The 11,031-nt window shown below is 53.5% G+C and overlaps 3 protein-coding genes across 3 annotated transcripts; all 3 read right to left on the bottom strand.

The window, feature by feature from the left end:
* Positions 1 to 842: 842 nt before the first annotated feature.
* J4E92_010956 (uncharacterized protein) lies at positions 843 to 2,238 on the bottom strand (the record flags this gene model as incomplete). The annotated part of the gene is made up of 3 exons (XM_051502290.1): positions 843 to 1,634; positions 1,744 to 1,935; positions 2,104 to 2,238. 3 exons carry the CDS (start codon positions 2,236 to 2,238, stop codon positions 843 to 845), a joined length of 1,119 nt encoding a protein of 372 aa, XP_051347515.1.
* A 471-nt stretch (positions 2,239 to 2,709) lies between these two features.
* J4E92_010955 (uncharacterized protein) lies at positions 2,710 to 6,506 on the bottom strand (the record flags this gene model as incomplete). The annotated part of the gene is made up of 2 exons (XM_051502289.1): positions 2,710 to 2,766; positions 2,823 to 6,506. 2 exons carry the CDS (start codon positions 6,504 to 6,506, stop codon positions 2,710 to 2,712), a joined length of 3,741 nt encoding a protein of 1,246 aa, XP_051347514.1.
* Positions 6,507 to 7,556: 1,050 nt separating this feature from the next.
* Positions 7,557 to 10,896, bottom strand: J4E92_010954 (uncharacterized protein; the record flags this gene model as incomplete). Its single annotated transcript, XM_051502288.1, has 6 exons — positions 7,557 to 8,405; positions 8,459 to 8,944; positions 8,993 to 9,031; positions 9,620 to 9,962; positions 10,011 to 10,535; positions 10,583 to 10,896. 6 exons carry the CDS (start codon positions 10,894 to 10,896, stop codon positions 7,557 to 7,559), a joined length of 2,556 nt encoding a protein of 851 aa, XP_051347513.1.
* Between the last annotated feature and the right edge of the window lie 135 nt (positions 10,897 to 11,031).

Raw genomic sequence — 11,031 nt, 5'->3', positions numbered from 1 at the left:
GGGGGGGGATGTAGACGGTAGAGGGCAGGATGCTACAAGGGCAGTGAGATGCTGGGGGTAATGTAGGCGGTAGCAAGTGAGCTGCAGCAACGTATGAAGCTGCCGAAACCTATGTAGCTCGCAAAGCCACCAATCCCGTAACAAAAAGAGAGGATACTTACGAGTGTAGTCAGTGTGTGTTGCTGAAGAAGCTCAAAAATCGGTGGCATGAAAACTTTTGTTATGGGCGTCGTGGGTGCAAACGCTCGCTGCTGTCTTGGCGGTGAAAAGTGCGGCTCACTGCTCACGTTCACCGCGAGTTCAGCAGAGAGAGAGGAGCGAGAAGCTGGATGGGAGCGAGGAAGTGAGCGTGACGCCGACATTGGAGTTGGGACTTGTGTAGAGAATGCAAGAGATGAGGTTGATAGATACGTGGGAGATGGGATATGTATAGAGTAAGGGCAGTGCGTGATGTAGGCGTATTGTGGCATTAAGGCGCGATGGATACTAGTGGTATGACATTAATGTAGGCATGTTATGGCATTAAAAAGTTGGAGGCACCGGCTACAGAACTTGATGTCGTATGCATGACTCTCTAGTTCTGTGCTACAGCATACGGAAGAACGAGGTCTCCGTCTGCAAGATTTCCAAGAATCGCAGATTTATACTGCCCTTTCACTTTCACCTCCCTTTTCCGCTTGACCTAGCAGCGAACTCAGCATACTGGACAGGATTGTAATGTCCGAATGGGAATGTCTGAAGATGGAGAGATGGCCACTGTTGTCACTATGTCTGTAACCGATGTCGAGCCAAACTACATATATAATAGCCTCTCATCTCACGGTTATGATTCAGACGAACGCTCACTTCCACTCAACTCCCCAAGTAACCTCCCCCTTCCTAAACGGCACGACCTCACACTCACCCCCACCCTCCTTCCTCAACACATCCACAACCTTCTCCTTCCCCTTCCTCAACACAATCCTCTCCTTCTTCTCATCCAAAATCTGATAAAACCTCCTCCCCCACCCCCCAAAGAACCCCTCCAGCACCTCCTTCGTCACCTCCTCCTCCTGCACAACCCCCCTCTGAACCCCCACCTCCAACGCATCAAGCACATACCCCACCGCATACGGCTGCGTAAAAACCCCCGCAGCAACCTTATCCTCCCCCCTCTTCTTCCCCCTCGGATGCGGCGCAGAATCCGTCCCCAGAAAAAACTTCCCGTTCCCCTGCACCACAGCACGGAGCAACGCATCCCTATCCTCAGGCGTCTTTGCAACAGGCTTGCAGAAGCAAAAGGGGTCGCCTGCCCAGTCATCGATGATGAGGCTGAGGTGGTGTGCGGTGATTGTGCCGCTGACGGAGGGGCCGCAGGAGCGGACGGCGGAGAGGGCGGCGGCGGTGCTGCAGTGCTCGAGGATGATGCGGAGGGCGGGGAACTTGGCGTGTAGGAGCAGGAAGGTGGGGAGGAAGGCGGGTTCGGCGTTGAGGATGGTTATGGCGCCTGTTTTTGTGTCTTTGGTTGTTGTTACGTGGGTGTTTGGGGGCGTGGACGGGACTTCGCCGTGGAGGTTCAGGACCATGTTTTGTTTCTCCATTTCGGCGAAGACGGGGTAGAAGGGTTCGTAGGAGAGGACGCCGGATGAGGAGTTCTGTGGGGTGGTTAGTACGCCTGTCACATGAGTTGCCAATCTCTTCCTTTCTTATCCGCCTTTTTTTTTTGGCGTATCTTTGGGGGTGAGTGTCTGGATCCGTACGTACCGTAGTAACTCCAGCAGGATACGACTTCACACCCGTAATCCCCGCCTTCTTCGCCTCACGAATAACCTCCGGCGTGATATCCTCGTGAAGATATAACGACATGACGTAATCCACATTCGGCTCAATAGCACGGAGTCTGTCGCGGTACTCGAGACATTGCTTTACAGAAGTGATGGGCGGGACCAGGTTCGGCTGTAATAGAAATACAATGGGTTAGAGAAACGTGACCAGAATAGTTTGATGACGAGATATCGGGAGAGATGTATATTTAGAAGGCGAGGACAACGGAGAGAGATGACTATGACGGAAACATAGAGAGAAAGCAACAAGATGAGTGTGGAACGATGGTATTGAACTCACCATAACATACACCTGATTCACACCACCCTTACGAATCGTAGGCGTAACAAGCTGCGACATCTCGCCATCGCGGAGATGAACATGAGCGTCATACGCTGCCGGCAGCTCGATCTCTGTCAACTCGGTAAATTTCATGTTTGGGTTTGGCGACTATGGATCGTGGAGTTGGTCGTTGTTGTTACCCCCAAAAAAGTTGTCCCGCATTTTTGGCGAGATCGGCGGCGGGCGCAAATAGAGCCGCACTAGGCCGGATGTGGAAGGCATCACTTTTAGTAGATGAACTTGCAGATACTGCACATGGACGGTGATGTAGTTGCAATGTGTTCATCAAAGCTACAGATATACACGTCATGACTGTGATGTATTGATTCAGTTCCAGAATATTGTTTATCCGCAAGGCAAGGCCCAGCTACTTAGCCCACCACAAAACAAATCCTCCATCGCCAAAGTCGCCCTTCCACTCCCCCCTTAACATATCAGATCAACTAATCAGCATCCACAAACCCCTCTTCAAACACCACCCCTCTTGTCTCCACCTCAACCCTCTTATTCCAATTCTTAGGCACATACTCCACCGACAACCCTGAATGACGAGTATAACGAGTCTTACTCGAGCTCGTCGAACTCACACTGCCGCTTCGATGCGAGAATACAGACTTCCTCCTACGAGGTTCAGTTTCAAGTTTGATCCCGTCTTGTGCTGATGGCGTTGCGCTGACTCGGGGCTGTTTCCTGGGCCGCTCTCTTGATGTGCGGCTCTGGCTTTCTGGGGCGAAAGGGTCTTCATCCTCTTCTCGACTGCGTTTCACCGCGGGGATTGGTGCGGAAGTCGGGGTAGAGGACGAAGTCGACATGCTCGACAGGGAGAGTCGACCGACGCCGGCGGCGAGAGATTTGGAAAGTCGGGAGAAGAAGCCGGTGTTCTGAGCGGCTGAGGTGTTAGGTTGTGATATGGGTGGAGTCTGTGAAATTTCGCTAGTTGCGCCATTAAGCATGCTTGCATTTCTTGTAGATGGCCCCGGAGTATTGTTCACAGTCAAAGTAGCGCCATCGGTTTGCCGTCGTCCAGGTATCATCACCACCGGTCCGGAACTCCTGCGGCAAGGTTCCTTCTGCAACGGCGACATATCGTGTGCTTTGGACTGAGGTTTGGGCTTCTTAACACTCTTCTCAACGTGGGCTGTTTCGGCATCGCTAGTAACGTCCACCACCTCAGCTGAGTTCTGCGTCGTTCCGTTCGCAGTGAACCCTGACTCGTTCTTCTGCACGGCCTGGAGTAGAGAAAGACCCATGGCAAAAGCGACCTTACGATCCACACCATTGCCCACGATCTTGTATTGCTCCGGCAGCGAACCAATGATAGGCTCCTCATCCATGTATCCTTGCGTCCGACGAGCTTCCAACACACTGATAGATCGATGCTGATCCCAATGCAATGTAGCGCCATTTCGAGAATCTCGGATGACTATATTTGTTGTGATAGTCGGTACCAGTCCCGCTGCTTTGATCCTCCTATACGCTTTCCCGATGTCGGTTCTCGGATCTCGTAGCGAAGTCGGAATCAGACCGCGTCTATCTGCCTCGACGTAGCCACAACCCGGAGGTTGTCGTGGAATGCATCTGACCAATGCTCGTTGCTTACGCGTTGGTACTTGCGGTAAGCGGTGGTCTGGGAACGGAATACAAGTCTGGACAATACCGTTGCCAATGTCGGGTAATCCCGCATCAACGGACACCGCTGGTACATACGGAAAAGGCGTTGGGTAGTGCTCGCGTTCACCAAATTTCTGTCCGTTGGGTAAATAACCTAAGCTTCGTCCCGCCGTCTCCTCGTAAGGCCGCGCGTGGGTGTGCCAAGGTTGGGCAATTGGCTCAAGTCCGGGTGCAGCTATGGTGAGGATCAGGCGTGAACGCTGTTGCGCGCTGCCGTAACTCCAAGCGTCCATGATGTACTGATTACATTGGTATCCCATTGAGACGAGGGAAGCAACAACCTGAGATAGGACATTCTGGTCTTCAAATCCAGTCCGCGTTGAAGCCATGTTGACGACATTTTCGAGTATACCGTACAAAGGGCGGTATAGATCTACATACGAGCAGAAGGTGCTGATATGTGACGCATTCTTCAAGGACTGCGGACTGAGAATATTATGCTGAAGAGCTGAGAACCCAGGACATGGCGATCCAGCAGCAAGGAAGTCGACTTCTCCGACCCGAGGGACAAGGTCATGTTTATTACCCTTGAGAGCTGCGTCAAAGTGATCATCGACGGAGCCACAGAACAGATGCATCGTCTCCGGGCTCTTCGAGTTAGCTCGCTGAGTGTGGATGGCATGGGGACTGAAGTCGACAGCGGAGTGGAAGGTAACTGCTCCACCTTCTTCAAGGCCTCGATCAAGCGAGCCGCCGCCACTGAAGATGCTCATTCCTCTCAATGATTCAGCAGAGGCCATGTCAGGGCCCTCATTAAAGGTCTTCGGAAGATTCCGCAGAAAGATGAGTTTCTGTTCGCTTTCCATACCAGTCAATCCCATAGACAGGATCCAGAGATCACCAGCACCGCCACGGTTGTACGTGAAAGGTATCTGTCCGTCCTGGATGTCAGACTTACTCACGAACTTGACATAACAGCGCCTCTGGATGCGGGACATGGACACGTCTTCGTATTCGTCCGTAAGAACAAGCTCATTGGCCAAGAGACTCAAGCGCCGAGCTTTGGCTGCTAGTTCTCTGCAGTCCCGTTCCAGTCGTAGCAGCCTTCGCACTCTGACAGTCCCCTTGGTGCGGTCAAGGTGTTGGAATACGACCGGATCTAGAAACTTGTCTCCGTTCCGAGTCCTTGCTAGGTATACCGTGTCGCCTCGACGGTAATCATCGACGTGTGTGTTCTTGTCTTTTCGACATGTGCAAGTCTTGTGTGAAGACCGAAGGCTGACAAATGCACTGTCTTGCGTGACGTAGGTTTGTCGGACGAAGAAGCGCTCGGCGTCGATAGTAGAGGGTGACCAGTCTACGTCGTATCTTCCCTTAATGTCCGTGGACAATAACTCTCCTTCAGAGCAGTTACAGTTGTCAGACAAGAAGACCTCGTTCTCGTAGGGATATTCTGCCTTGAATATATTGGTCTCGTGGTGTCGATAGATCCATAGCACGAACAACCTCTGCGTTCCATCTTGCAAGAGCTCGGTACCCTGAACGTATGCGAGCCATTCCCATGTCGTGTTGCGCCAAACGGTTGCGTCTGCCTCATCAGGAATCAAGGCAACGACGTCGCCAACCTTCACTGGTGAGTTACCATACGGTTGACATACGTTTCGTCGCGGAGTAGTCGGTTGCCGTGCCCAGAAACTTCGTGCAAACCCAAGCCTCCTTTTCCTGCGCTCCTGTTCAATCCTGACCGTTTCAGTAGGCCGTTTTGCCTGAATTTGCTCACCAAAGTACATGTGCTTGAAGCAATCGTAGACCTCTGGCGTGGCAATGGTGTGCTCGATGATCTGCTTCTGCGCCTTCACCGCCGTCAAACCTTTGGCCATGCACTCGCTCCAAATGGGATGGGCAAGCAGCTGTTTCGAGTTCGGAAGGTTGAACGCTTGGTTGTAGAAGTATTCGATGTAGGCATGTACGACGACGCGAAAGTCAGTTTGGTGTCTGAAATCAGTATGCCATTGCTGGAAGTCGGCGCATTGACCAAAGCGGAGAGAGAGCCAGTCATAGAAGTCTTCGCGGAAGTCGTTGAGCCCGACTGATCCCATGGGTTGACCGTCCACATAGTCGATAATATGCTTTCCCAGTTGCGCTACCCAGAGGAACGATTTCTGAAACTCTTTGTAGCCTGGAGCGGGCTTCGCAAGTCTGTACCAGATATCGTAGTGTTTGTCTTTACTTGCGAACGTGGACTGTACGTAAGTAGTAACACCAGAGTTCTCATCGTCTCCGTAGCCCTCCACAGAGCTATCCTGAATTGGTACTGCATGCACATAGAGTTTGGTCGATCCCACGCAGATGAAGCCATCAAAGCACAGCTTCTTCGCGATCGAAACTTCCAGGTAGTGCAGACTTGTCAGCTCATACGCTCTGCATTCGCTTTCTGGTGTTCGGTAGATCTCGTAATCTTGCAGGTCCACAATCAGAAGTTGCTTCTCGGATCTCGGCCCATCGTAGACGGGGTCGTCACGGGACTGGCGTCTCCATTCAGTCTTCAGGCTTCGCAGTGCTTCCGATTCGGGCGTGACAGGTACAGGCGGAGACCAGTTTGCGACATGTGACCTGGCGAAATCACTCAACGCCGGCAAGGTGATTTTCGGTTCGCTTCGTCGTCTTGGTGAGCTTTCCTGTGCGCTTTGCCGCCGCTTCTTCGACTTTGGCGTTTCTAGCGTGATGTTGTCACCGATTGTCGCATCCATCGTGCGCTCGCAATGTCGATGTGATTCTCGGCGAGATTTCGGTGTATGCGTGAAGTGTCGCGCGCGTCGTACAGGAGTCAGAAAACCGCGAAACGATCGAATCTGCTATCTCTCTCTTCCTCCCTAGGCAGCACTCGTGACTGTTTGAAAAGCAGTGAATGCGGGGGTGAGGGTGAGTCTTTGCGCCCGTGAATTCCTCCTCTTGCAGTGACTGCGACCAACAAAGGTCACCAACGCGTCGCGTGTCAAACACCCAGCCACAATAAAGACAACAAGACACCAGGCACAACGATCAAATTCGCTGTCTCAGACAGCAGTCAAACATTTCGGTTCAGAGAGACACGGCAGAGAGGACGCGGAGATTATCGCGCTCGGACTGTATGGTAGCGACGTTCGATTAGGGAAGGCAGCAGCAGAGCCGCACCGGGGCAGGCGCACCAGCCACCGGCATTTGGAGAGGCAGGTGGGACATGTCGTTGGATAGGTGGATCGCCTGTTTGGTGAGTTGGTATCAGACCCTTTGTGATAAAGGCGGAAGATTACTTGCGATGGGCATGAGTTGTGGAAACAATTAGGCAGGGCAGGATGATGAGGATTGGTTTAGCACGTGCTGGTCGTACGAACGGGTGGTTGTGGAGATCAGCACCACCAGGAAGCGCGAGCGGGTGGACACCTCCAACTTTACCTTGACCGCATGTGGCACATATCAAGTCGATACAAAAAGTAGATGCAGGGTGCTAGACTTCGTTTTGTGACCACCAGTCGTAATACATTCAGCGGCCAGTTCGACAGGTGAGAGAACCCCTCACCAGGATCATAATTCCCACACTCAGCAGAGAAGAACAACACATTGTTAAATACTATCAACATGACGTGAAATCTAATGCAAGCCCTCATGCACGACGCAGGCTCGCCAGGCCATACGAAAGTACGCCCTATTCGAAAACGCCTCCATGAACGCCTACCCTGTGCATGCAGTTTCCGCGAACAGAGACATAGACCCATTCCCAAAGATATCCACAACCATATACCACCAGAATAACTGTCCTTCTAACCGTTCTTCGGAGCATAGTCCCAGATATGCGACGAATCCCAACTCTCCGTCTCCTCCTTCCGCGCCTTAGGATCATCACCCCTCTTCTTCGCGTCCTCTCTCAGCGCATCCAACTCTCTATCCATACCACTAATCTCCGTCCTCAGTTTATTAATAGTCTCAATCTCTTCTTTGGAGAAATTGGGGTCCTTGCCGTCCTTCTTAGCCTCCTCCTCGCGCTTGTTGAACTTATCCAGCTGGGTAAACTTCTCGTTGCGCGCATCCTGCTTCTTGAAGTACTCGTCGTACTTCTTCTGGCCGCCGAAACAGATGCCGTAGCCGTCGCAGTAACACGTGTTCATAGCGGGGCAGTGGACTTCATGTCCGGTGAAGATGTAGTGCCATATGTATTCGAAGATGCGGCCGGAGAACTGGTCGTCCATGCCCGTTGTAAGGAGCCACTTGCGGTAGTGGATAAAGCGCTCAATAGGCACTTCCTGGATGCGCTGGCGCGACACGGCGAATTGCGCGCAGCAGATTCCCGAGATGGAAGGCGGGATCGGGGCGCCCGGGTGGATCTCCTCCCAGATGTTGCGCCGCCAGTAGATCTCCTCGGGCTTGTGGAAGAAGTCAAAGTCGCCGCCGGGGCGGTCCATGTGGATCCAGTCCGGGCAGCCCGGGTCGTGGTGGCAGCGCACGTTCATGTAGCCCATGCGGGCGACGCGCTCGTGGTTGAGGCGCTGGATCATCTGCGCGGCGTCGAGGCCGAGCAGCTGGTTGTTGTGCCAGGCGTGGCGGTGGGCGTGCATGAAGATGGACGTGTCGGGGAGGTCGTCGTAGTGGTCGATGATGTACGAGAGGTAGACCTGGTCAGTTAGCGGACAATTACAACACCTGTATGTAACGACCTGATACATACCATGGCCTCGCGCCCTTTGTTCTTGGGGATCTTGTGCTCGGCATTGGGGTTGTCGACTTCGTACACGACCAGCGGCGCATCGGGGATCTCCTTGTCCATCCAGCTAATGTCCTCCTTCTGCGTCTTGGGCACGATGATCTTGTACGTGTAGTTGCTGCCCGGCGGCTTCGTCTGCGCCTCTGAGAAGCGCAGCGGCAGGCCAAAGTCGAGTGGGTCACCGCGCAGCGAGGGCCGGTAGCCGTGGGCAGCACTGCTCCCGGAGTTCCATGTTGGAATTGACGGGATGGCGTGGAGATACCACCACACGAGGCCGGCGGCGAGGAAGACGAAGACGAGCGGGATGGCCCTCGGGGGTCCGCTGAGCATGGTGGGTGACGGGACGGCTAGTAGGTCGGGCTCATTGATGGTTGTGGAGAGGTGTTCGAGACCAGGACCTACGTGATGATCATGGCGCGGGATGCAGGCGGCGCCGGGGGTGCGTTCGGCCTCGTTGTCGTCAGCTCGCCCTCGACGCAAAGGTGGATCTTCCCGTACCTGGGCCTGGTTGCGCGTCCAGATGTCACTAGGCGGGATCTGCATGTGCCAGCCCTGGACCCAACGTGAAACAGGGCTACACATCACATCTACCCTTCACCATATGACCCGTCCGGGTGTAACGCTTGGCAGGGCAACATTACTTTGAATTATTTCAGTAATCTCTATTTCCGTCTCAATTGACTTTCACTCCCTCTTCATGCCCACCCGCCCAATTCCCCTCAACCCCCACCCCAACAACAGCCCCGTAGCGCAGCTCAACGCAAACAGATACCAGAACGCCGCACGGAACCCCTCCATAAGTGCTGCAGGACTCTGCTTCTCAACGTAACCCGAATGCTCCGTAACACTAGAGGCGATGACAGCACTGGTCGCGAGCCCTACACTTTTGCCAATCTGCGCTACCGTGTTGAAGACGCCGCCTGCGAGTCCCTGCGTCCGCGCTGGAAACACTGAGGTGATGACAAGGTTCGAGACCGTGAACAAAGCGTCCGCGCCAATGGGATTGAAGAACACAGAAAGAAACGCGCAGCTCCAGTAGGACCACTCAGGCTGTATGACGCACATAAGCAGCCCGCCAAGAGTCGTGCAGAATAATCCGACGGTTACCGCCCAGTCAGCTCGAACCCGGTGAGCAATCAGGCCCATTACCAGATTGGCGAGAGCCCCGGCTACTGGTCCGGGTAGGAACCGGATCGACGTCTGGATTGCCGATAGCTTCTGCACGTTCTGGAAGAAGAGCGTGTGGTACGACTCCACCGCATTGAAAGTTCCCCATGTGATGAAGACCCCGATGCAGATGATGCTGAAGATGCGGTTGCGCCAGAGTGAATTCGGGATGATAGCGGGCCGGCCCAGTCGTTCCTGCCTGCCAACCCAGAAAATGAATGCCGGGATGAGAGCAATCGCAGTAATGAGCAGACCGAGTGTCGTGGGCTCTCGGATCCTAGCAGTTTCTTCGGAGATCAAACTAAAGACATTAGCATCGAGCCATCAGATATGTGAGATCAACACTCACGCGAAACAGTATGATAGGAGCGCCAATGATGCGCTTCCAAAGAGGATGCCGACCCAGTCAATTTCACTCTTCAGGCGAGACCAGACATGCGGCTGCTTGTTGTCGACTTTTGGCAGACCGAACAGCCCAAGAACAAAGACGATCGTGTTAGTGATCGCACTGAGGTGGAAACCCCACCGCCATCCGATGGTATCAGCGAAGATACCCCCAAGCACGAGTCCGAATGAGAAGCCTATGGGTTGGCCACCGCCCATGGATGCGAATGCAATGTTCCTGCTCTTGCCTTCTGGAAACGTGCTCGTGATGATACTGACAGCCGAGGGGAGGCAGAAGGAGATTGCTACGCCGGCGAAGGCACGGAAGACAATGAGCTGTGTTCCGGTCTGCGCCAATCCACATGCTAGTGTAAAGGCGGATTGGAGAAGACATCCTACCAAATACATAGGTCGGGAGCCAACGACGTCGGCGACGGAACCGAGGAGGAGTAGAGTGCAGCCGCAGGTCAAAGCGTAGATAGAGATTGGCCTAGACTCGTCAGTAGGTAGTATGGAACATGGGATATGTCTACAAACCATAAGAGTACACTAGGTGCGAGCTCTAGTTCTCGTGCGACCGTAGGCAGAGTGACAGTCATGACACCCGACAGCATGGAGCTGACCATGGTAACACAAACAACTGTCACCAAGACGATGGCCGTCGTTCCTTTGCCAGGACCATCTCGCTGTTCAGCAGCGAAAGATTCCTGGGCCACATTGATGGGACGTAAATCCTCCGCTATCGACGGCGTATCCTTGCTTCCTCCATTGCCCAATGGTTTTGCTGTGAGGGCTGGGATCGATGTCTCTGGGTAGCTCACAAGTTCGATCGATGTTGCGGTTTGTGACATGTTGAAGAAGAAGGATGATGAGACGTTTGGGGAAAATTGATGGAAGATGAGTCGAGATTTGCACTACATATCCTTTGAGTAAGGGAATACCAGGCGGCAAGCCCTGCTATATAAGGGCAGACCGATACCGGCAAG

The sequence above is a fragment of the Alternaria infectoria genome (assembly GCF_024043175.1).
Source record: "Alternaria infectoria strain BMP 0036 chromosome Unknown scaffold_48, whole genome shotgun sequence".
Taxonomy (NCBI): domain Eukaryota; kingdom Fungi; phylum Ascomycota; class Dothideomycetes; order Pleosporales; family Pleosporaceae; genus Alternaria; species Alternaria infectoria.
The sequence above is the reverse complement of the archived record's forward strand: the minus strand, read 5'-3'. Positions and strand labels throughout refer to the sequence as shown.